The sequence below is a fragment of the Mustela nigripes genome, chromosome 14, assembly GCF_022355385.1.
Source record: "Mustela nigripes isolate SB6536 chromosome 14, MUSNIG.SB6536, whole genome shotgun sequence".
NCBI lineage: Eukaryota > Metazoa > Chordata > Mammalia > Carnivora > Mustelidae > Mustela > Mustela nigripes.
The window spans coordinates 35825542-35850322 of record NC_081570.1 but is presented as its reverse complement, the minus strand read 5'-3'; the positions used below and the strand labels follow the sequence as shown (position 1 = coordinate 35850322).

The 24781-nt window shown below is 37.8% G+C and overlaps 1 protein-coding gene across 9 annotated transcripts in view; it reads right to left on the bottom strand.

The window, feature by feature from the left end:
* MAST2 (microtubule associated serine/threonine kinase 2) overlaps positions 1–24781 on the bottom strand; it is a 212254-nt gene that overhangs the window by 48861 nt on the left and 138612 nt on the right. For all 9 annotated transcript variants that reach the window (XM_059374594.1, XM_059374601.1, XM_059374596.1 and 6 more), the window contains one exon: positions 7642–7733. In XM_059374594.1, coding sequence (XP_059230577.1) covers positions 7642–7733 — 92 coding nt within the window. The remainder of the gene's footprint in view (positions 1–7641; positions 7734–24781) is intronic.

The following is a 24781-nucleotide window of genomic DNA, read 5'->3' as shown; positions in this document are numbered from 1 at the left end:
GAATTAATTCCTGTAAAGAGTTAAATCTTTCAATTTCTCCATATGGACATACAATTGCCCCAGTGTTACTTTCATCATAAATCAAGGGTCCATATAGGCATAGATTTGCCTCTGGGATCTCCTTTTTCCTTCCCTTACATTGATTCTTCAATATTCTTTATTTAAGCTAAGGGAATTATTACTCATTAATCACCCAAGCAGGAAATCTGGAGATAACTGATTCTAATCCCTGCTTATTTAACTTCATTAATTTTTCTCATATTCAAATACTTTCTCCATTTCTGACATTCCCTTACATCTTGATAACCTCAATGGTCTCCTAACTGGTCTTGCAACTGCCAGTATATCCTTGCTTTTGTACTCCCAAGCACCTTGTACATATATTTAATACAGTCCTTAACGTATTTACTAGGTAAAATTTGACTGCTCCCTGAATACACAGCTTCCCCTGAAGTTCTTTTGAGTAGTAAGTGTTTGCTTTCACACATCCCTTTGCATCAAGCCCTAGCAAGCCCTAGAAGTGGGGTAGGTATTCTGCCGACTCCTTAAGTTCTCTTTCAGGTATTCTCCAGCCTAATGCATTGAATTACCCATATCAGTATTTAGAAGGCATCCCAAACTTAATATACTTAAGGGTCTCAAGGATTAGAGATCTTGGAATCAAATGTTTGGTCTGGGAGGGTTGAGGTTTCTAGATGACACAGGTAGAAAGACTGGAGGTGCTTGGAGAGCAGCAAGAAAAATGAAACTAAAATTATGCACACATGGCCTAAGTAACTGTGGTACTATGGAAGAAAAGCTCACTGGAAGACAGAAGTTCAAACAACTGAACAATCAACGAGTGTAATCAAAACATCAAGAATAACAGGAGTCAGGGGTGCCCAGGTGGCTCAGTTATTAAGCGTTTGCCTTCAACTCTGGTCATGATCCCAGGGTCCTGGAATCAGGCCCCACACTGGGCCCCCTGCTCAGCAGGAAGCCTGCCTCCCTCTCTTCCACTCCCCCTGCCTGTATTCCCTCTTTCACTGTCTCTCTCTCTTTCTGTGTCAAATAAATAAAATCTTTAAAAAAAACCCTAGGAGTTAGAGGTGAAGAGTAACGGAGTTAAAAGCTAAGATATTTAAAACTGCAATGATGGGTAGTGATAGAATTTAATAGTATAAGATTCAAAGTTTGGGGGCGCCTGGGTGGCTCAGTGGGTTAAGCGTCTGCCTTCAGCTCAGGTCATGATCTCAGGATCCTGGGATAGAGCCCTGCATTGTCTCTCTGCCCAGCGGGGGGCTTTCTTCCCACTCCACCTCTGCCTGCCTCTCTGCCTACTTATGATGTCTCTCTGTCAAATAAATAAAATCTTTTTAAAAACGATTCAAAGTTTGGGGACATTAAGAAAGAGAATAATGAAAAGATAAGGAGAACAACTTCCTCTTCCTTTCAGGTCCAATGGCATAAGGTCATGGGATAGGTAAGAGCTAACACTTGAGAGGGCTGCAGGACAATCTGTTCTAACCTCTCCCTCTCCTACAAGATTGCATTAGAACAAGACTGAGCATATAGGAGATTTTGCTGATAATAAACTCCAGAAGGTACACTGGAAGGGTTTCAAGAGTCAGAGAGCGTTAAGAAAAAAGGACAAGACAGGGAATATTCAGAGATTTCTGGGAATTAAGAGTGTAGGAGATGGGAGAGGGGGGTGCCAGGGGATTCCTGTAGTGATTGACAGTAACAGGAATGAGGGATAATGAAATTAGCCCTAGTGGATTCAAGGAAGATAGAGTGAGGAGGCTGTAAGTGTTAGGGAGTAAAGAGGAATGAATTACTGGGGCTTGCTCCAAAGGTTCAAGGAAGTCACCCTCTAAGTCCCAGTATACTAGTTTAAAATCAGGTGATATTTAAACATCATATAAATCTGCATGACCACAGATCTATTAATCTTATCCCAAAAATTTATACAGTATATTCCATGACTCAGCAATTCCACATTTACATACACAGAGAATCTGTAAAGACATAATTGAACTCTGTAGCACCATCAATCATCTAGACATAAGTGACATCTATGGACTAAATCCAATGACAGCAGAACACACATTCTTCTCAAGATCACACAGAGCATTCATCAAAGACACACCACATTCTGGGCCATAAAGCACATCTGAACAAATTTAAAAGAACAGAAATCATAAAATGTCTACTTTCAGATCATAATGGAATTAAATTAGCAATCAAGAACAGAAGATAACTGGAAAATGGCAGAATACTTGGAGATTAAAAACACACCTTAAAATAATACATAGGTCAAAAAAGAAATCTCAAGATAAATAAATTAATACATTAAAAATATTTTTAACTAAATGAAGATGAAGTTACAGCTTGCCTAAATTTGTTAAGTGCAGTGAAATACAGCTTTGAAAGTCATAGCATGAAATTATTTTATATATCTCATATATATATATATATATATATATATATATATAGTATTAGCATATATTAGGAAGAAGATCTAAAATTAATCATCTAAGCCTCCACCTTAAGGAACTAAAAAAAGAGAAAATTAAGACTAAAGTAAATAAAAGATATAATAAATACTGGAGGAGAAATCAATGAATTAAAAAACAAGAAATCAACAGAGAAAAATCAACAAAACTAAAAGCTGGGTCTTTGAGAAAACCAACAAAATGGATAAACCTCCAACCAGGCTAAGAAAAATAGAAGACACAAATCACTAATGTTAGAAATTAAAGGGACAGGACTACAGATTCCATGGATATGAAGAGGAAAATAAAACAATGTTATGAATAGCTCTGCATCCATAGAAATGAAAACCTAGGTTAAATAGGCCAATTCCTTAAAAAAAAAAAAAAAAAAGCTACCAAAGCTCAGGCAAAAAATAGATAATCCAAATAGGCTTAAAGAAATTTAATCCATAATTAATAGCCTTCCAAAACAGAAAGCACCAGGCCTAGTTGTGTTCAATAATGAATTCTATCAAACATTTAGTAAGAAATTATACCAATTCTCCACAATCTCCTCCAGAAGATAGAAGCAGGGGGAACTTACTCTATGAGGCCACCATTATCCTAATACCAAACCAGACAAAGATGGTACAAGGGAAAAAAAACAAAAAAACAAAAAAAAACTTTAGACCATTATCTCTCAAGATAGATGTAAAATCCTCCAAAAAATATTAGCAAATCAAACCAACAATGCCTGAAAGGAATTATACACCATAACTAATGGGATTTATCCCAGGTATGCAAGACTGGTTCAATATTGCACAATCAACTAACATGACCATCAAATCAACAAGCTAAAGAAGCAAGATCTAATGATCATGTCAACAGATTCAGAAAAAGCTTCTGACAAAATCCAAAACTCATTCATGGTTCTAAAACCTCTCAACAAATTAGGAATGGAAGGAAAGTTCCTCAACTTGATAAAGAACCTTTACAAACAGCTAATATCATACCTAATGGTGAGAAACTTGAAGCTTTTCCACCAAGTGGTACCTTCTAATCACTGGTTCTCAACACTGCAGTGGAAGTCCTAGCTCATACAATAAGACTAGTAAATAAAAGGTATAGAAAGGGGTACTCAATATTGTCAAGATGTCATTTCTTCCTAACTTAATCTATGGATTCAACACAATCCCAACCAAAATCCCAGCAAATTATTTTGTAGATGTTGACAAACTGATTCTGAAGTTTATATGAAGAAGCAAAAGACCCAAAATAAACAACTTAATATTGAAGAAAAAGAACAAAGTTGGAGAAATAATGCTACCCAACTTCAAGAGTTACTATAAAGCTATGGTAATCAAGACTGGATGGTACTTAAAAAAAAAAAAAAAAAAAAAGACTGTATGGTACTAGATAGAGAAAAGACAAATTAATGGAAGAGAATAGAAACAGAACAAATAGGCAGAAACAGACTCACATAAATATTGTCAACTGATTGTTGACAAAGGAGAAAAGCAACAAAACAAAATGAAAAAACCCAGTCTTTTCAACAAATAGTGCTGGAACAACTGGACAACCACATGCAAAAACTGAATCTACAGACCTTCATAAAAATTAACTAAAAATGGATCACAGACCTAAACATAAGATGCAAAACTATAAACCTCTTAGAAGGTAACATTGGAGAAAACCTTTATGACCCTGGGTATGGCAATGACATGTTATTTACTTTTTTAAAAGATTATTTATTTATTTATTTATTTATTTATTTTTAAGATTTTATTTATTTTATTTGACAGACAGAGATCACAAGTAGGCAGAGAGGCAGGCAGAGAGAGAGAGAGAGAGGAGGAAGCAGGCTCCCCGCTGAGCAGAGAGCCCGATGCGGGACTCGATCCCAGGACCCTGAGATCATGACCTGAGCCGAAGGCAGCGGCTTAACCCACTGAGCCACCCAGGCGCCCAGATTTTTTATTTATTTATTTTTGAGAGAGAGAGAGAGAGACAAAGAGAGAGAGAAAGTGTGAGCATGAGTGGAGAAGAGGGGCAGAGGAAGAAACAGACTCTCTATTGAGCAGGGAGCCTGATGTGGGGCTCAATCCCAGGACCCCAGCCAGGGTCATGACCCAAGCCGAAATCAAGAGTTGGATGCTTAACTGAATGAACCACCCAGGCACACTGACAATGACACTTTAGACACAACACCAGGGGTGCCTGGGTGGCTCAACTGGTTAAGCGTCCAGCTCTTGATTTCAGCTCAGGGTCATGAGATCGAGTCCCACATCAGGCTCTGCACTGAGCATGGAGCCTGCTAAAACTTTCTCTCTTCCTCTCCCTCTGTCCCTCCTCTCCTGCATGTGTGCCCACTCCCTCATTCATTCATAAAAAAATATAGACACACCACCAAAGGCAGGATCCACTAAAGAAATAATGAAGTTGGTTTTCTTTAAAATTAAAACCTTCTGCTATGCAAAAGAGAATTAAAAACAAGCTGAAGACTAGGAAAACATATCTGCAAAAGCCATCTGATAAAAGACTATTATCAAAAATATACAAAGAACATTTAAAATTCAACTATAAGAAAAGAAACTACCTGATTTTAAAACATGCAAAAGATGTGAACAGACATCTCACAAAAAAGATGGCAAGTAAGCATATGAAAAGATGTTCAACATCATATGACTTAGGGATATGAAAACTGAAACAATGAGATACCACTACAAACCTATTAGAATTGCCAAATTCCAAAACACTGTTAACACCAAATGCTGGTGAGGATGTGGAGCAACAGGAACTCTCATTCATTGCTGGTGGGAGTGCAAAATGGTACTTGGGAAGACAGTTTGTCAGGTTCTTAAGACTAAACATACCCTTAATCATATCATCAGAGCAATCAAGCTCTGTGGTATTTATCCAAATGAACTGAACATTAACGTCCACAAAAAATCTTCCAGAGATATTTACCACAGCTTTATTCAAGCTGCCAAATTTGGAAGCCACCAAGATGTCCTTCTGTAGGTGAATGGGTTTATAAACTGTGGTACATCAGACAATGGAATATTATTACTCAGTGCTAAAAAGAAACAATTTATCAAGCCATGGTAAGACATAAAGGAATCTTAAGTGCAAATACTAAGTGAAATAAACCAATCTGAAAAGGCTACATACTGCATGATTCCAACTATATGAAATTCTGGAAAAGACAGAAGTATGGAGACAATGAAAAGATTAGTGGATGCCAGGGGTTAGAGGCAGGAAGAGATGAAAAGGCAGAGCACAAGGAGTTTTCAGGGCAGTGAAACTATTCTGTATGAAGCTAAAATGATAGATACTTGTCACTGCACCTTTGTCAAAACCCACAGGATATACAACACCAAGAGTGGCCCCTAATATAAATTATGGACTTTGAGTGATAATGATGTACCAATGTAAGTTAATTGACTTCAACAAATGTACCACTCTGGTGCAGGATACCCCCACCCTGTGGTATGGGGACGGTGTATAGGGGAGCTCTTTCTACTTTCTGTTTAGTTTTGCTGTGAACCTAAAAACTGCTCTAAAATTTAAACAAAGTTTATAAATTAAAAAACAAAACAAAACAAAAAAAAACCAACAAACTAGGAAGGTTCTATTTCCAGAATGACTAAGTACCTACTAAACTGACCTTACTATAGTTATAATCTACTTATATATACTAAATATTTAATAACAGATTGACCTATATGGAATAAATAGCCTTTCAAATCAACAGACTTCATATTACTCAACAGAGCAGGATGTGTGAGATCTGAGGATATAATCTAATGGAAAGTTTGATCTGCATGGAACAATCAGTGCTGCCTTTCTTAGCATCTAGGTTAGGTAAAGAGTCTACAGCCATGAATTGGGCTTTTAAGTTAATCCTTTTTCCCTGGGTCTGAAGCCCACCTGGATTTTCTGCAGTGATTGGGGAGAGATGATGATGATGACAGGTAACATTTATGGAATATGAAGTATGTTATACATATTAATTCAAAGTTACAGTCCATAGCCCTAGGCAGGCTGAAAGACCAGATCATGTTCTCAATCAAAGTCCCTTGAATAGGGAAGATCTAGTCCTAAACTCTAACTGCTGGGAATCTAAATAGATAATCATCTCAGAAAGGAACAGCCAGTAGTAATTAATGCCTAGTACAATTTCAGAATCGCCAATGCTTAGACAACTATTCCACATGCACCCTCATTTTCTCCCTCCAAAGACACAGTAAACTGTGAGCAAGGAGACAAACCCAAGTGAAAAAGATCTGTCTTATTTGGCTTGATGATGAGCAGTTTCATTGCTTTGGTACTGTTTTACTGCCCAAAGATAGACAAGGTCCCTGGCTTACCCACGCAGTAAGCTCTAAACAGCTTCCTATGGTTCCAAGCCTGTTCCATTTCCATTACACTTAGGTCTGGAACTCCCACTATAAATAATGTAGCAGTCAACAGTGTAACAGTGCAGCAACCCCCTTAGCAAAGGTAAGGCCCCTTTGCTGGCCTCCCTGGGATGCAAAAATACATGTCTAAACTAAAATATATGGCTAACTCAAATGAGGTCTTCTCCCTCTTAATTTTTCTATATTCTCCAGTCAGAGGCAAGTCAATCAGTCCTTATACTGTTTGGAGGAGCCCATATTCCAGATGGAGCAGAGTCTGAATATAGAGATCATTTGCTTCAATTACAATATGTGAAATCAATACCAACTTAAAATGAATATTCCTATCACTTTTGTTGATTCCTATTCTAACAGAGAAAGTTATCAGAAGTCGCATGAGGCCGAAAACCATCCTTGTAAGGGCTGCCCCTTGGGTATGGTAGGACAACATTTAATAAAGCTCTTTTCACATGGCCCCAGATGGCTGGAGCCATAACACGCTCTCGATATACCAGAACAGACGCCATAGACCCAGGAAACAAACCCGGCCCTAAAACATGCACAAGGCCAAAAGGAATGTTGGCAGGTCGAGGCAAGAAACAACTAAGAGTCAAAAACAGACTGAACACATTCTCCCATAGAAAGCATGCCCATGAACTCTATATTCCTCAGTCAACTGAGTGAAGTAACAATGTAGTATGCTGAGCCTCACAAAGTGAGAAGTAGGAAAGAAATTAGGTGTCACTGGTCACTCTTTCCCCCACCTTTCTTAACCTTCAGGCACTCACCTGTGTGGCCATGGAGTGGTGAGTGTGGCCTTGGTAGTGTAGGTGATGTGTTAGAGGTCACAATCAAACTCTTGCGGTTACTTGTCCGACAACTGCAATGAAAACAGAAATGTCAGTTATAATAGGGTCCACCATGGGCTCAGAGAACTTAAATGGCTACTGAGGAACAAGAGTGACATCATTCCACGGACTGAGCATTATACTACTTCAAACTGAACTGAGGCAGCAAATTCTGTTTGCCCCAGAAAGACTTCATAATTTGTAGCATTCTGCCTTACAATTACTTTTGTCACTGTCTTGACTTTTATCTTGTATTGTCATTGTACTTTGTAATGTTTTGCTTCCCAAGCAAATTCAAGGAGATCCTCTAAACAATCATGATTTAGTGGTATCTGAAGAAGAATGGTCATGGTAAATTTAGAAAACAAAATGCACAAATCATATTCTCATATTTCATACAAATTAATGTTCTTATCATAAAAATGAAACCATTAACTCAACCCATGAAATTTATTTTTAAAAAACTGCTTAATCAAGAATTAAGTAATACTTTCATTTCACCATAAATTGCAGAACAAGTGGGTTCTTTCTAAAAACTGTCTTCCTATAACAAGTTAATTAATGCCTGAGTCTTTTTGTTGTGGTTGGAGAAAACCAAATCATCATGAAAAGCCATTTCATGCTACACTTGCTAGTGAAAACGTGTATAAATGTATTTGAAAGGCATTAGGGATACTTGCCATTTATATTCATCCAAACAAATATTTACCAAACACCTACTTGACACCAGACACTGTTGTAGATGCTAGGGAAGCAATGGGAAACAAGAGAAAAGTCTCTGTCCTCAAACTGGAGTACTTCTATGAAGAAAGATAAAGAGAGGGATGGGGGGAGGAGGCGGAATGTTCAAGAAAAAGTAAAATGGGCGTCAGGAGGGGAGAACGATAGGAAAAAGAGTAGGTTAGAAAGGGTATGGGGGTAGGTCACAGGCAGACTCTGTAGGTCTGGTAGACTGTCCTAAAGAACTACTGGAAATGTGACAGGAAATCACAGAAAGGATTGAGATCAATCTCAAGAATGAGATCATGATAAGAAATAATGAGCACTTTCCCCTAAGAAACCATCAGGAAAAATCTAATCCTATCCCACAGCCTTCATTATTCAGTCACCATCATATGTCCAAGCTTCTCGTTCTCCAATGTGAAACAGTCTCCCTTTATTCTCTGATCTTCCAACAAGAAAAGCTTGCAGTGTGTCTCCATGAACTCATTCTGTCATCAGCAAACTGCCTATATTCTCAACTTCTTTGCTCAACATTCATTTTAAATTCTAGTTCTAACTGAAACCTTGCTTAAACCCCATCATAATACACACAAAGGACACCACAGTCCTGGTGAAATCCCAACCATTTTAAACCCAACTTTCCATCTATTTTACAACTGCACTCAGGCAGCTGAAGGGTGACTAAAGAAAAACCCCAAATCATGCTGGCTAGTGTCTCTTTATATTTAAGATGATAAATATCAAGTGGGTCTTCTTAACCATACTGCAGTTACCTGGACAATGTGTGCTCACTCTCTCTCCAAGACAACTAACTCTCATCTTCTCTCCAAACTTCCAGCACTCCTTCCCCAAATCTCACACTCATCTGCTGACTTTGCCTTTTATTCAACTGGGGGTAAAAAGCAACAACACACAAATGCTTCATATTCTTGCTATACAAGTCTATTAGCCTAAATTTGTATCCATATACTCTAGTTTCCTATCTACAACAGCAGAAGGAAACACCATGCTCCTGTCAAAGGCAACTCCTCTGACTTTCCTCTTTAAAGTCTCCACCTACACTGCCCTCCCTCTCCTCTGCCATGAATTTCTACTTCCTACTAAATCATTCTCATCATCGTAAAAACATGTCATTTCTTCCATCACGCAAAAATAAAAACAAAATCTTTCCTAGGCCTCCCTGGCTTGTGCAGTTCTTTGCTCCTGTCTTTAGGAAAGATTCCATGTGGGGGTTTTACACTTGTCATCTTCACACCTCCATTTCCTATTCTCTCTTCAGGCCACTTGAGTCAATCATCCCCATTCTTCCATTGAAATCACTGCTGTCAAAATCACCAGTGACCTTGATCCTCATCTTATGTAACCTCTCAACATCATTTAATTTTAACTCCCTCTTTTAAAAACTTTTAAAATTGGAATTTAATTTATAGTCAACAAAATATACAGATCTTAAGTGTTCTGTTCATAAGATAATTATATATATCCATATAACAACATCCAAAACAAAAGACAATAATTCTATTACCCCAGAAAGTTCTCATGTGCCCCTTTCCAGTCAAACTCTTGTCTCCCAATCAGTTTCTTCTAACATATGGCATTATTTTTGTTTTACTGGATTTCCTATAAGTAGAATTGCACACTATGTATTTTTGTGTGGGCTTGCCTTTTGTTCAACCCAATATCTGTGTAACTCTTCCTGAGACACTTTTCTTTCTTTAGTTTCTAGGACATGATGATTTCCTGGTCTTCCTATCTCACTAGTTGCTCATCTTTTATTCTCCTTTGCTAGCTCCTTCTCTTCCTGACCACTAAATCATTTAGTACTCAGGGGCTCAGATCTGAAATATCGTTTTTCTCTCCCTACACTCACTCCCTAAATTATTTTTTTTTCCCTCCAGTTTCACAGTTTTTGAGAGAGAGAGAGAGAGAGAGCGTGCACATGAGTAGGGAATTGGGGGAAAAGGGCAAGGAAGAGAGGAGGGACTCTTAAGCAGGCTCCATACCCAGCATGGAGTCCGATGAAGTGCTCAATCTCACAACGCTGAGATTATGACCTGAGCCAAAATCAAGAGTCAGATGCTTAACCAACTGAGCCACCCAGGCACCCCTCCAGTTTCATAGTTTTAAATCTTTGATGTTAATTAACAATACCTGTAGCACTTATTGCTAATACTGTGCTCTCTCCTGAGAGTGCAAGACTCATATATTTAAGTGCCTACTTGACATCTCCAACTGGATGTCTTAAAAGGCATCTCAAATTAACATTTCTAAAACAGAAGTCTTGAAGTTCCCTCTAAAATCTGCTACTCCTCCCTAAGTTGTACTATCTCACTGCAGGATACCACCATTCATCCAGATGCTCAGGCAAAAACCTATGAATCATTGTTCATTCTCTTTTCTTCACACCCTCATCCAAAACAACCAGCAAGTTCTGTGGAATTATACCTTAAAAATATACCCTGAGTGCAAGCCATTCTCATTACCTTCGATACTACCTCAACTCCAGTTCAAGTCTATAAAAGATTTCTGAAGGATCTTCCTTCCACTTTGATTCTTCCTGCCCACCCCCAGCTCCTAGCAGTCTATTCTTCACCTATCAGCCACAGTAATATTTTAAAAATCATAGATGAAATCATGTGAATTCCCCTTTTAAAAACTCCAATGGTGGAGCACCATCTAAGTGCCTGTCTCTTGATTTCAACTTAGGTCATGATCTCAGGGTCCTGGGAGCAAGCCCTACATTAGGCTCCATACTCAGCAGGGAGTCTGCAGGAGATTCTCTATCCCCCTCCTTCCATTCCTCCCCCACTCACATATATGTGTGTGCGTGCTCTCTCTCTCTCAAATAAACAAACAAACAAACAAATAAATAAATAAAACCCTCCAATGGCTTCCCATCCCATTTGCAATATAATTCAAATTCCTCACCATGGCCATTCAAATTAACCCTACTATAAAGGTTTGTTGTTGTTGTTTTATGTTAAGGATCTCAAGTAAGATTTTGTCTTTTGGATCTTCTTAAAAAGAAACATACCTATGTTTTATTCAGCCCCCTGTTCTAAGGGCAAATAGGATACAAATATTGTCAGTAGGCCCTTCAGTTTTGAACATTAGAAATTTTACAAAACATACATATGAAATTATATTGACCTTTGGCGAGCTTACCCAGATCAAGGGAATCCTGAGTCAAAGATACCTCAGAGACTTCTGCACTTCAGGTCACCCTACTCCCTTAATAATTAATGCTCTTTCCTCCTGGACTTACCCAATTATACCAAATTTTTAGAAAGCATGAGTTCAAATGAGGATTTGTATGGATGCTCCTTTATACTTCCAAGCAGGCTAATGTCTCTCTTTTCTTTGCACTCTTATAGCACTTGTAGCTTATCCGACACTCAGTGTTAAGTGTCACTGCGGTACAGTAGAAAGAGACAGGGCTTTGCAGTTAGAAGATCTGAGTTTGAAACTGGCTGTTTGACCTTGAACAAGCCTCATAAACTCTCATGCTCTGGTGTTCTCAATTATAAAATGAAGGTAATATAAACCTTATGTGTCATTCTGGACTCCTCTCTTTCGACCCACCATAAATTTTGTATATCGACCCATCATAAATTTTGTTGGCCTTCACATCAAAATATATCCAAAGCTGATCATTTTTTCACTTCTTTTACCACTACCACCTTGGATCAAGCCACTTATCTGAATTAAGTAAACTAGCTTCCTTGTTGGTAGTCCTGCTTCCACTTTTGTTCCCATGGAATCTGTTCTCAACAAAACAGCCTTTAAAATATAATTCAGAAAATACTTCTACTTCCAATCATGATAGAGTAACAAATAATGTAATTACCCTCTCATATAATAAACTAGACCAAAAAAATGAAACAATTTTCAGACCCTGGACAAATAGTAATCCAGGACGGTGATCATTAAGGGAAGGGGAACAATGAATACTGTATGCTGAAAAAAATAAATTAATTAAAAAAAAAAGAGAGAGAGAGAAGGGGAACAAACAACGTGAGTACTATGATTACCCAAGCTTACTATCTGAAAAAACTTCCCAGCAACAGTGCAGGGAGGAGGTACCTGCACAGAGCCTGGTAGTCTCCTTGAGTTGAAAAAGCTACCCAAGAAAAGGAGGTGAAAATTCCTCAGTGTACACATAGGGTCAGAAATAGTTTGTACTCTGAGCACTCAGAAGATGAAAATCTGGTTATTCATGGGACAGCAGAAAGAAAATATTAGTCCCAAATGCTACTCTGGTCCTACCTAACAAAGCTTAAGAGTAATCCTGAAAAAGATCAAACTATTTCCAAGTAACTTAACTGTATCTCAGTTAAGGCTCAAAAATATTCAAAGGAATAAAAATGACATATCTGATAAAGGGTTAGTACCCAAAATATATAAAGAACTCATAAAACCCAACACCCCAAAAAACAAATTACCCAGTTTAAAAATGGGCAGAGGGGGCGCCTGGGTGGCTCAGTGGGTTAAAGCCTTTGCCTTAGGCTCAGGTCATGATCTCAGGGTCCTGGGATCGGGCCCCACATTGGGCTCTCTGCTCAGCAGGAGGCCTGCGTCCTCCTCTCTCTCTGCCTGCCTCTCTGCCTACTTGTGATCTCTGTCAAATAAATAAAATCTTTAAAAGAAAAAAAAAGGGCAGAGGACACAAATAGACATTTTTCCAAAAAGACCTACAGATGGCCAACAAACACATGAAATGAAAAGATGTTCAACATCACTCATCATCAGGAAAATACAAATCAAAACCACAATGAGATACCACCTCACACCTGTCAGAATAGCTAAAATTAACAACACAAGAAACAACAGGTGTTGGTGAGGATACGGAGAAAGGAGAACCCTCACACTGTTTATTGGTAGGAATACAAACTGGTGCAGCCACTCTGGAAAACAGTATGGAGGTTCCTCAAAAAGTTAAAAATAGATCTACCCTGGGGGGCGCCTGGGGGGCTCAGTGGGTTAAGCCTCTGCCTTCAGCTCATGTCAAGGTCTCAGGATCCTGGGAGGGCTCTCTGCTCAGCAGGGAGCCTGCTTCCCTCTCTCTCTGCTGCCTCTCTGCCTACTCATGCGCGCGCGCTCTCTCTCTCTCTGTCAATAAATAAAATCTTAAAAAAAAAAAAAAAAAAAGAACTACCTTGGGATCCAGCAATTGCTCTACTAAGTATTTACCCAAAGGATACAAAAATGCTGATTCAAAGGGATGCATGCTGATGTTTATAGCAGCACCATCAACAACAGCCAAAGTATGGAAAGAGCCCGAATGTCCACTGACAGATGAATGGATAAAGAAGAGGTGGTATATATGCACAATGGAATATTACTCAGCCATAAAAAACAATGAACTCTTGATATTTGAGATGCTGTGGATAGAGCTAAAGAGTATTATGCTAAGCAAATAAGTCAGTCAGAGAAGGACAAATACCACATGAGTATACTCATATGTGGGATTTAGAAACAAAACAAATGAACACAGACGGAAAAGGAAGAAAAAGAGATGATAACCAGGAAACAGACTCTTAACTATAGGGAACAAACTGATGGTTACTAGAGGGGAGGTGGGTGGTGGGGAGATGGGTTAAATATGTGATGGGGACTAAGGAGAGCACTTGTTGTGATGGGCACCAGATGTATACAAGTCTTGAATCACTAAATCCTACACCTAAAACTAATATTACTCTGTATGTTAATTAATTTAATTTAAAAAGGAATAAAAATATTCACATATAACAAATCCACACTGTTTCGTATGTAATAAAAAATCACTAGGCATGGGAAAAAGCAGGCAAATAGGACCCATAATGAATGGGAAATCAATAGATGCAGAGATGATAGAGATGATAGAATTAACAGAACACTAAAATGGTTACTATAACTATATTCCATATTTTCAATAAGCTACAGGAAAGTATTGGCATGTGAAGGAGAGATTTATGAATATTCACGATATTTAAAAAACACAAATAACATTTCTAGAGAATAAGAATCTCAGATGAAAATTAAACTGGATGGCGTTAACAGAGATGAGGCACTGCAGAAGATCAGTGAACCCAGATATAGCAAGAGAAGCTAAGCAAAATGAAATAGAAAAGAAAATGTTTAAAACTGGAAACAGCAACAGCAAGCAGTGAGACAACTTCAAGCAGACTAAATGTGTAATTAGAGTCCCTAAAAGGAAGGGAGGGACCAAAAAAATATTTGAAGAACTAACTGCTAAAAAATTTCCAAATTAATGATAACTATAAACTCACAGATCCAAGAAACTCAATGGACCCCAAAGACAAGAAACATGAACAAAAGATTTTATTTATCTATCAGAGAGAGAGAGGGGGAGAGAGCAAGCACAGGCAGACAGAATGGCAGGCAGAGGCAGAGGGAGAAGCAGGCTCCCTGCTGAGCAAGGAGCCCGATGTGGGACTTGATTCCAGGACGCTGGGATCATGACCTGAGCCGAAGGCAGCTGCTTAACCAACTGAGCCACCCGGGCGTCCCTCAGTGATAAAATTTTAATAGCACCACATATAAAGATTATCTAAACACAAAGAAGAACAAAGGTAACAATGACAATAGACTTCTCATTGGAAAAAGATGCAACCCAGAAGATAGAAAAGACATGTCTTAAAATACTGAACACCAAACTCAATACCAAGTGAAAATATCTCTCAAAAAGGCAGCCAAAATAATGACTTTTTAACACAAAGAAAAGCTGAAATAATTCATTACCAACAGACCTGCATTAAGGCCTTCAGGCAAAAGGACATGATACCAGATAGAAATCTGGATCTACACAGAGTAGAGAAAAGCACCAGAAATGGTGAATATATGGGCAAATATAAATCTTGATTTTTATTTTTAAAATCACTTTAAAAGATAATTGAGTTTTAAAGGAAATATAATAATTTGCAGTGGACTTTACAAGCCTATGTAGATATAAAATGGGGGACAGCCACAGCACAAAGCTTTGGAGAGAAGAATGGAAGTACAACACTGTGAGGCTCTTACATTAAATGTGAAATGATATAGTATTCCTTGAAGGTAAACCGTAATGAGTTAAAATTTTATACTATACAAGCTAATGCAGCTACTAAAAAAAAGGTATAGTTAATAAGCCAACAAAGGAAATAAAATGGAACCATAAAACATACACAATCCAAAAAAAAGGCAAAAAAAAAGAAGAAAGGGAAAACAAGTACAGATGGGCAAAACAGAAAACAAATAGTAAGATAACAGATTTAAGCCAATTACACCAATAATCACATAAAATATAAATGTTCTCAAAACATAATCAAATTACAGCAGAGACTTTCAGATTGAACAAAATAGCAGAGCCAAACTATATGCTGTTTATTATTTGTGACAGCCAGAAACTAGAGACCACCTCAAATATCTACCGACATGAACGATCAGTCATAATATATCTATACACTGGACAACTACTCTGTAATAAAAAGGAATGAAATACTAAGTCAAACAATGGATGAACTGCAAAATAATTATGATGAAAGCAAGAAGCCAGACATAAAAGAGTACACACTGAATGATTCCATTTATATTAAATTTAAGAAAATGCTCACTAACCTACAGTGATAGCAGATTAGTGGTTGCCTGACCAGAGGCAGGAGAGGGATCATACAGAGGCATGAGGAAATTTGGGGGACTTCTAGATATGTTTATCTTGACTGTCATGATGGTTTCACAGATGCATGCATATATCAAAACCCATCAAATTTTATGTTTTAAACATGTACAATCTATTATGCTTCGATCATACTTCAATAAAAACAATAAAAAATATTTTTTTAATGTAAGTAATATCAAAGTCACTCTTCTGCTTAAAATTCTCCCTGTCTACAACAAAAACTAAGGATGTACTGCATGATGACTAACATAATAAAAAAAAAAATTTAAAAAGGAAATGTAAAATTTTGAAAAAAAAAATAAATAAAATTCTCCCTGTCTCACTGAGAATGAAAGTCAAAATTCTTACAGTGGACTACAAGGCTTTACATGGTCTGAATTACATTTCCTCTTTCCCTCTTACTCTACTCCAGATACATGGGCTTCCTTCCTTCTCTTAGAGTAGGCCCAGCATGCCACTGCCTCAGAGCCTTTACAAATGGTATTTCCTTTGCTCTGTTTGCCCAGATAGCCTCACGGTTTGCTCCCGCACCTCCTTGAGGTTTTTGTTCAAGTGCGGTCTTCTCCATGAATTTGCTCCTAATCATGCTATTTAAAATGTAACTCCCCCCACAAAACTCCCTGGCTTACTTCCCCATGTATTTTTCTTAAGAGAACTTATCACTATCTAACATACTACATATTTTGCAAATTCATTTTGTTTGATGTCTCTCTTCCCATTAAAATCTAAGCTCCATGAGGCCAGAAGCCTGTGCATGCTTTGCTTACTGCTGTATTCCTTAGTTCCTAGAACACTGCCTGGCACATGAAAGGCTCTCAAAAAATATTTGTTAAATGAATGAATGAATGGATAAATGGATTTGTCATAAGGATTAAATTAAGAGAGGATACCTGTATACCTGTAAGGTATATCAAACCATTGTGTTTAAACTCCTTGTGTAAGAAAATGAAGATCTCTTGACACCACAGGAACAGATAATTGATCCTAATTTCATTTGCCATGATCTTATTTAAAAATTTAAAACAAAATCCAAAACGCTGAAGATCATATTTCCAGGTCACATGCCTTTTTATGAAGGTACACATAATCTCAACTGGCAAATCTGCAACAGCTGCCAGGGGAAAAAAAGGTCAGACACCCTGGTACAGACACCATGACTCAGCTGGGCTCCGAAACAAGGAACTGACTAATTTTTCCATTTCAACAGACTCTGGCCATTTCCCCTGTATCCTAGAAGATAAAGATCAGGTCTTAATTCCTTCATCCCACTAAGATCAAAGTACTGGATGTTTACAGAGTCAGCCACATTAACTCTCAGCTGACCGGAGGAAACCTAGAAGTCCTCTGAGCTGATTCTCTGATGCCTGTTGCAAGAACTGGGTTAAATCAGACTGCTGGTTAATACCATCCCAGTCACTTGGTCACTTGGAGCAAGACCTGGCATTTCACTTTCCTATATGCTTCGCCATCGTCATCTCGGTGGATAGTGGCAGCAACGACTAAAGCACCCTGTGCAATCTCTGTGATACTGTCACATTGTGGCCGTATTTAGAGAAATCCCAGCCTTCAAAAATGCTTCTTTCCATCAACTAGCAGGTATGCAAATCTGCCCCTGCTCCCTCCCTGCAGGAGCTGCTGTAAACTCATTTAGCAGGTCTCCTTCCCAGTCTGAAGCAATACCTCTCCAATCTGCAAATCCCTCAAGTCCAGCTGCTCTGAGAAACTTGAGAACTCAGTACTTGGCTAACAAGTGGCTACTTCCCTTCAAAATTCAGAGTGAGGAAAAAACCACTTCTGGTTCATTAAGAGTGATCAATAAAATACAGAAGAAACTGGGATCACTTAAGATCAAGGACTTTCAAATGTTATTTCAGAGTAACAACCATGACAATGTCCCTGTGAAGACTAAGAAGCTAGACTTCAAATTCATTCTTTGAGGTTAGCATTACAGATACCAAAACTAGGTAAACACTCTCTCAAATAAATAAAATAAAACACTACAAAAAAAGAAAGCTACAGGCCAATATCTCTAATGAACACAGATGCAAAAATTCTCAACAAAATATTAGCTAATCAAATACAACAATATATTTAAAAAATCCACCCATCACAATCAAGTGGGATTTATTCCTGGGATAGAAGGGTGAGTGAATATTTGCAAACCAATCAATGGTTATCACTTCAATAAGAGAAAGGACAAAAGTCACATAATCATTTCAATAAATGCAGAAAAGGCATTTTTGTCAGTACAATTTCCATTCATGAAAAAAACCTCAACAAAGTAGGTTTAGAGGGAATATACCTCAACATAATAAAGGCCATATATGAAAACCCACAGAAAAACAGCATACTCAATGGGGAGAAACAGAGCTTTCCCCCTAAGGTCACGAAGAAGACAAGGATGTGCACTCTCACCACTTTTACTCAACATAGTACTGGAAGTCCTAGCCACAGCAATCAGACAAGAAATAAAAGGCACCCAAATTGGTAAGGAAAAAGTAAAACTTTCACTATTTGCAGATGACATGACACTGTATACAGAAAACCTGAAATACTCCACCAAAAAACTGCTAGAATGGATAAATGAATTCAGTAAAGTCACAGGATATAAAAATCAATATACAGAAATCTATTGCCTTTCTAGACATCAATGATGAAGTAGTAGAAAGAGAAATTAAGAAAATAACCCCATTTGAATTGCCAAATTCCAAAAAGAATAAAATACCTAGGAATGAATGTAATAAAGGAGGTGAAGGACCTGTATTCTAAAAACCATAAAACACTGATGAAAGAAATTGAAGATGACACAAACAAATATAAAGAAATTACATTCTCAAGTTGGGAGAAAATACTGATAAAGTGTTGATACTACCAAAAGCAATCTACAGATTTAATGCAACAGGGGCACCCAGCTATTTCAGTCAGAGCACGTGACTCTTTGTCTCGGGGCTTCGAGTTAGAGCCCCAAGTTGGGTATGGAGATTACTTTAAAAATATAAAATCTTAGGGGCACCTGGGTAGCTCAGCTGGTTAAGTGTCTGTCTTCAGCTCAGGTCATCCAGGGTCCTGGGATGGAGCCCTGGGTTGGGTCCAGCTCCCTGCTCAGGGAGGAGTCTGCTTTTCTACCGGTCCTTGTCCCTGCTCATGCTCACGCTCTCTCTGTTTCTCTCTCTCAAATAAAGTAAAATCTTAAAAAAAAATTTTTTTAATTAAAAAAAATTTTTAAATAAAATCTAAAAAACAAAACTAAACAAAACAAAACAGCATTTTTCATAGAACTAGAAGAAATAATCTGAAAATTTGTGTGGAAACACATGCAAAAAAGACCCTGAATAGCCAAAGCAATCATGAAAAAGAGGAACAAAACTGCAGGTACCACAATCCCAGATTTCAAGATATAATACAAAGCTGTAGTAATCCTAACAGTATAGTACTGGCACAAAAATAGACACATAGATCAATGGAACAGAATAGAGAGCCCAAAAATAGACCCTCAAGTCTATGGTCAACTAATCTTCGACAAAGCAGGAAAGAATGTCCAATGGAAAAAAGACAGCCTCTTCAATAAATGGTGCTGGGAAAATTGGACAGCCACATGCAGAAAAATGAAATTGGACCTTTTCCTTACACCACACACGAAAATAGACTCAAAATGGATGAAAGACCTCAATGTGAGAAAGGAATCCACCAAAATCCTTGAGGAGAACACAGGCAGCAACCTCTTCGACCTCAGCCACAGCAACATCTTCCTAGGAACATCACCAAAGGCAAGGGAAGCAAGGGCAAAAATGAACTATTGGGATTTTATCAAGATCAAAAGTATTTGCACAGCAAAGGAAACAGTTAACAAAACCAAAAGACAACTGACAGAATGGGAGAAGATATTTGCAAACAACATATCAGATAAAGGGCTAGTGTCCAAAATCTATAAAGAACTTAGCAAACTCAACACCCAAAGAACAAATAATCCAATCAAGAAATGGGGAGAGGGGAGCGCCTGGGTGGCTCAGTGGGTTAAGCCGCTGCCTTCGGCTCAGGTCATGATCCCAGGGTCCTGGGATCGAGCCCCACATCGGGCTCTCTGCTCAGCAGGGAGCCTGCTTCCTCCTCTCTCTCTGCCTGCCCCTCTGCCTGCTTGTGATCTCTCTCTCTGTCAAATAAATAAAATCTTTAAAAAAAAAAAAAAAAAAAGAAATGGGGAGAGGACATGAACATACATTTCTGCAAAGAAGACATCCAGATGGCCAAGAGACACATGAAAAAGTGCTCCATATCACTCGGCATCAGGGAAATACAAATTAAAACCACAATGCGATATCACCTCACACCAGTCAGAATGGCTAAAATTATCAAGTCAGGAAATGACTGATGCTGGCGAGGATACAGAGAGAGGGGAACCCTCCTACACTGTTGGTGGGAATGCAAGCTGGTGCAACCACTCTGGAAAACAGCATGGAGGTTCCTCAAAATGTTGAAAATAGAACTACCCTATGACCCAGCAATTGCACTACTGGGTATTTACCCTAAAGATACAAATGTAGTGATCCGAAGGGGCACATGCACCCGAATGTTTATTAGCAGCAATGTCCACAATAGCCAAACTATGGAAAGAACCTAGATGTCCATCAACAGATGAATGGATCAAGAAGATGTGGTATATATACACAACGGAATACTATGCAGCCATCAAAAGAAATGAAATCTTGCCCTTTGCGACGACGTGGATGGAACTAGAGGGTATCATGCTTAGCGAAATAAGTCAAGCAGAGAAAGACAACTATCATATGATCTCCCTAATATGAGGATGTAGAGATGCAACAGGGGGGGTTAAGGGGGTAGGAGAAGAATAAATAAAACAAGATGGGATTGGGAGGGAGACAAACCATAAGTGACTCTTAATCCCACAAAACAAACTGAGGGTTGCTGGGGGTTGGGGGAAGGGGGGTTGGTTTATGGACATTGGGGAGGGTATGTGCTATGGTGAGTGCTGTGAAGTGTGTAAACCTGGTGATTCACATACCTGTACCCCGGGAGATAAAAATATATTATATGTTTATAAAAAATAAAAAATTATTAAAAAATAGACACATAGAGGGCATGGAACACAATAGAGAGCCCAGAAATAGACCCATGATTATATGGCAAATTAGTCTTTAACAAAGAAGCAAGATTATGCAATGGGAAAAAGTCTCTTCAACAAATGGTATTGGGAAAACTAGACAGCTACATAAAAAAGAAAGAACCTGGACCACTCTCTTACACCATACACAAAAATAAACTCAAAATGGATTAATCATTTGATCATTTGTTCATCCCAGTAAATGGGAGAACTGAAACCATAAATATCTTGGAAGAGAGCATAGGTATTACTCTGACATCAGCTATGGCCACGTTTTTCTAGACACGTCTCCTGAGGAAAGGGAAACAAAAGCCCCCGCCCCCAACAAAACCCTAAGGGTACTACAAAAAAAAAAACAAAAAAAAACAAAAAAAAAACCTTCTGCACAGCAAAGGAAACCATTAACAAAACTAAAAGACAATATATTATTTGCAAATAATATATGCACTAGGGGGCTAATATCCAAAATATATATAGAACTAATACAACTCAAAAACACAAATATATACAGTTTAAAAATGGGCAGAAGACATAAACAGACTTTCTCCAAAGAAGACATACAGATGGCCAACAGACACATGAAAAGTTGTTCAACATCACTCAACATTAGGGAAATGCAAATCGGAACTACAATATTGCCTCGCACCTGTCAGAATGACTAAATCAAAAACACAAGAAACAACAAGTGTTGGTGAGGATGTGGAGAAAAAGGAACACTCATTCACTATTGGTGGGAATGCAAACTGGTACAGCCACTGTGGAAAACAGTATGGAGGTTCCTTGAAAAATCAAAAATAGAATTACTATATGATCTAATAATTCCACTACTGGGTATCTACCCAGAGAGTACAAAAACACTAATTCGAAAAGCTACAGGTATCTCTAAGTTTATTGCAGCATTATTTACAATAGCCAATATATGAAAACAACCCAAGTGTCCATCAATAGATGAATGGATAAAGAAGATGTGGTATATATATGCAATGGAGTATTACTCGGCCATCAAAAAGAAGGAAATCTTGCCACTTGCAACAGTATGGATGGGCCTATAGGGTAAAATCCTAAGTGAAATAGAGAAAGACAAATGACAGATGATTTCACTCATATGAAACAGAACAACTGAACTTTAAGAAACAGAACAACTGAACAAATAACAAAAGAGACCAGAGAAACCAGAATCTTAACTATAAAGAACAAGCTGATGATTACCAGAGCAGAGGAGAGTGGTGGGATGGATGAAATAGCTGAAGAGGATTAAGAGTATACTTTATCAGCGTTAAGCATGGAGTAATAGAATTGTTGAATCACTGTTTCAATAGCTTTCTAACTATTCTCCCTTGTTTACTCTTGTCTTCTCAACACAAGTAATCATAATCATCTTTTAAAAACACAAATCAGATTATTTTACTATGCCCAAAACCTTCCAAAGCAGAATTTAACATAAAAGCTATTAGCTACACCAGTCATTGCACTAATTCTTCTACCTGAAATGCCCTTTCCTCAGTAATACAATAGCAAAAAACCCCTTACCTCTTTCAAGACCTTACTAAAATGTGACTTACCCATTTCCCTGTATGATACTGCGACCTGTTCTCCTGTAATCTCCCTTACTCTTTCTTTTTCTTTTCTTCTCTTTTCCTTCATTTCTCTCTCTCTCTCTCTTTTTGATGGAAGCCCTTCTTGGATTAACCAAGTATTTTTTAACCCCTCCTTCATTGATTTGGAAATTATACACTGTTTTATATTTTTAAGTTATTATTATTATTAAAGTTTTTTTTTAAAGATATTATTTATTTATTTGACAGACAGATCACAAGTAGGCAGAGAGGCAGGCAGAGAGAGACAGGAGGAGGAAGCAGGCTCCCTCCTGAGCAGAGAGCCCGATGCGGGACTCGATCCCAGGACTCTGAGATCATGACCTGAGCCGAAGGCAGCGGCTTAACCCACTGAGCCACCCAGGCGCCCCTATTATTAAAGTTTTAATAAGTACTCCTATCTTAATAAAGTCTAAGATTAGCTAGCATCTTAATCCTTCCAAACAAAATTAAAAGATCTTAACTCCAATTCTCCCCCATCCCCTTTCAACTTATATGTTATTTGGTCCAGTATTTCAGGTCTAGTTTGCTGTTATATTGCCAAATTAATAATTATTACTGTTCTATGCAAGAATTGCTTGCTTAAATTTACTCATAGATTTTACAATTCCTTTGCTCAGCATTTCCTCTTGGATCTCACATCTTTCTTCTTTTCTTAGCAATGATTTCAGTCAGAATTTGATAGTGATAAAAAACTTCTCGATTTTGATGTTTGCCTGAAAGTGTTTTTATTTTGCTCAATAACTTCCAAGGAAAATTAAGTAGGTATAGAATCTTACAACCTCTTACTGAGAGTGACTTTTTTCACAGTATCTTAAAGATATTATCCCATTGTTTTATGGCTCCTGTTATTGATGTTAAGAAGCTTGTTTTTAGGATTATTACTCCTTTGTAGTTAATTTTTCTTTTTTCTCTAGTTCTTTTTTTTTTTAACTGCTAGCTTTGTTTTTTAGATATAATTCACATACCATAGAATTCACCTTTTTAAAATATGTAATTCAGGGTTTTTGAGTATACATGCAAAGCTGTGCGACCATCACCACTAACTCCAGAACGCTTTCATTACCCCCAAAAGAACTCCTGTAACCATAAATAGTCACTCCCATCCTCCCTTCCTCCCCCACCTCCCTTAGCAGGCAACCACCAATGTACTTTCTATCTCTATGGATTCAGCTATTCTGGATATTTCATAGAAACGGAATAATACATTAGGTGGTCTTTTGTGTCTGGTTTCTTTCAGTTAGCATCAATGTTGTCCAGATTCACCCACATTGCAGCTTTTATCAGTACTTCATTTCTTTTTATGCCTAAATTATATTCCATTGAGTAAATACGCCACATTTTATTTATCTATTCATAAATTGATGGACACTTGGGTTGTTTCTATTTTAGGGCTATTTTAAATAATATTGCTATGAACATTTGTGTATTTGTGTGTATATCTGTTTCCAATTCTCTTGGGTGGACTTCCTTACTGAATTCATTTGTTAGAGTTCTTTTAGCTTTTGTGGATTCTTGAGGGTTTTCTAGCTCCTTTGAAGCCTCTGTTTTTATGGTTCTGCAATTTTACTGCAATGTATCTAGATGGAGATTTATTTCTGCTTATTGTACATCATGATGTTATTTTATTTCTAATCAGTTTTGGAAGGTCTCAATCATTACCTCTATAAATATTGTTTTTCCCCCCATTTCTCTGTATTCTGTTGGACATTCTTATTTTATCTTCCATACTTCTTACCTCCCATTCATTCTTTGTATCTTTCCATCTCTGTGCTGCACTCTAGATAAAATTTTACTAACTTTGTCTGCAGCTTTACTACGTAACCTGTTAATTTTTCAAATTTAATGACACAACATATTTAATTTCTTGAATTCTAATTTACGTTTTCCCCAAATATGCCTGGTCTTTTTTTACTAAATATGTCTTGGAGTGGAAAACCATTTACTGTACTAATGGACATCAAAAGTAAGCTGGGGTGGCAATCC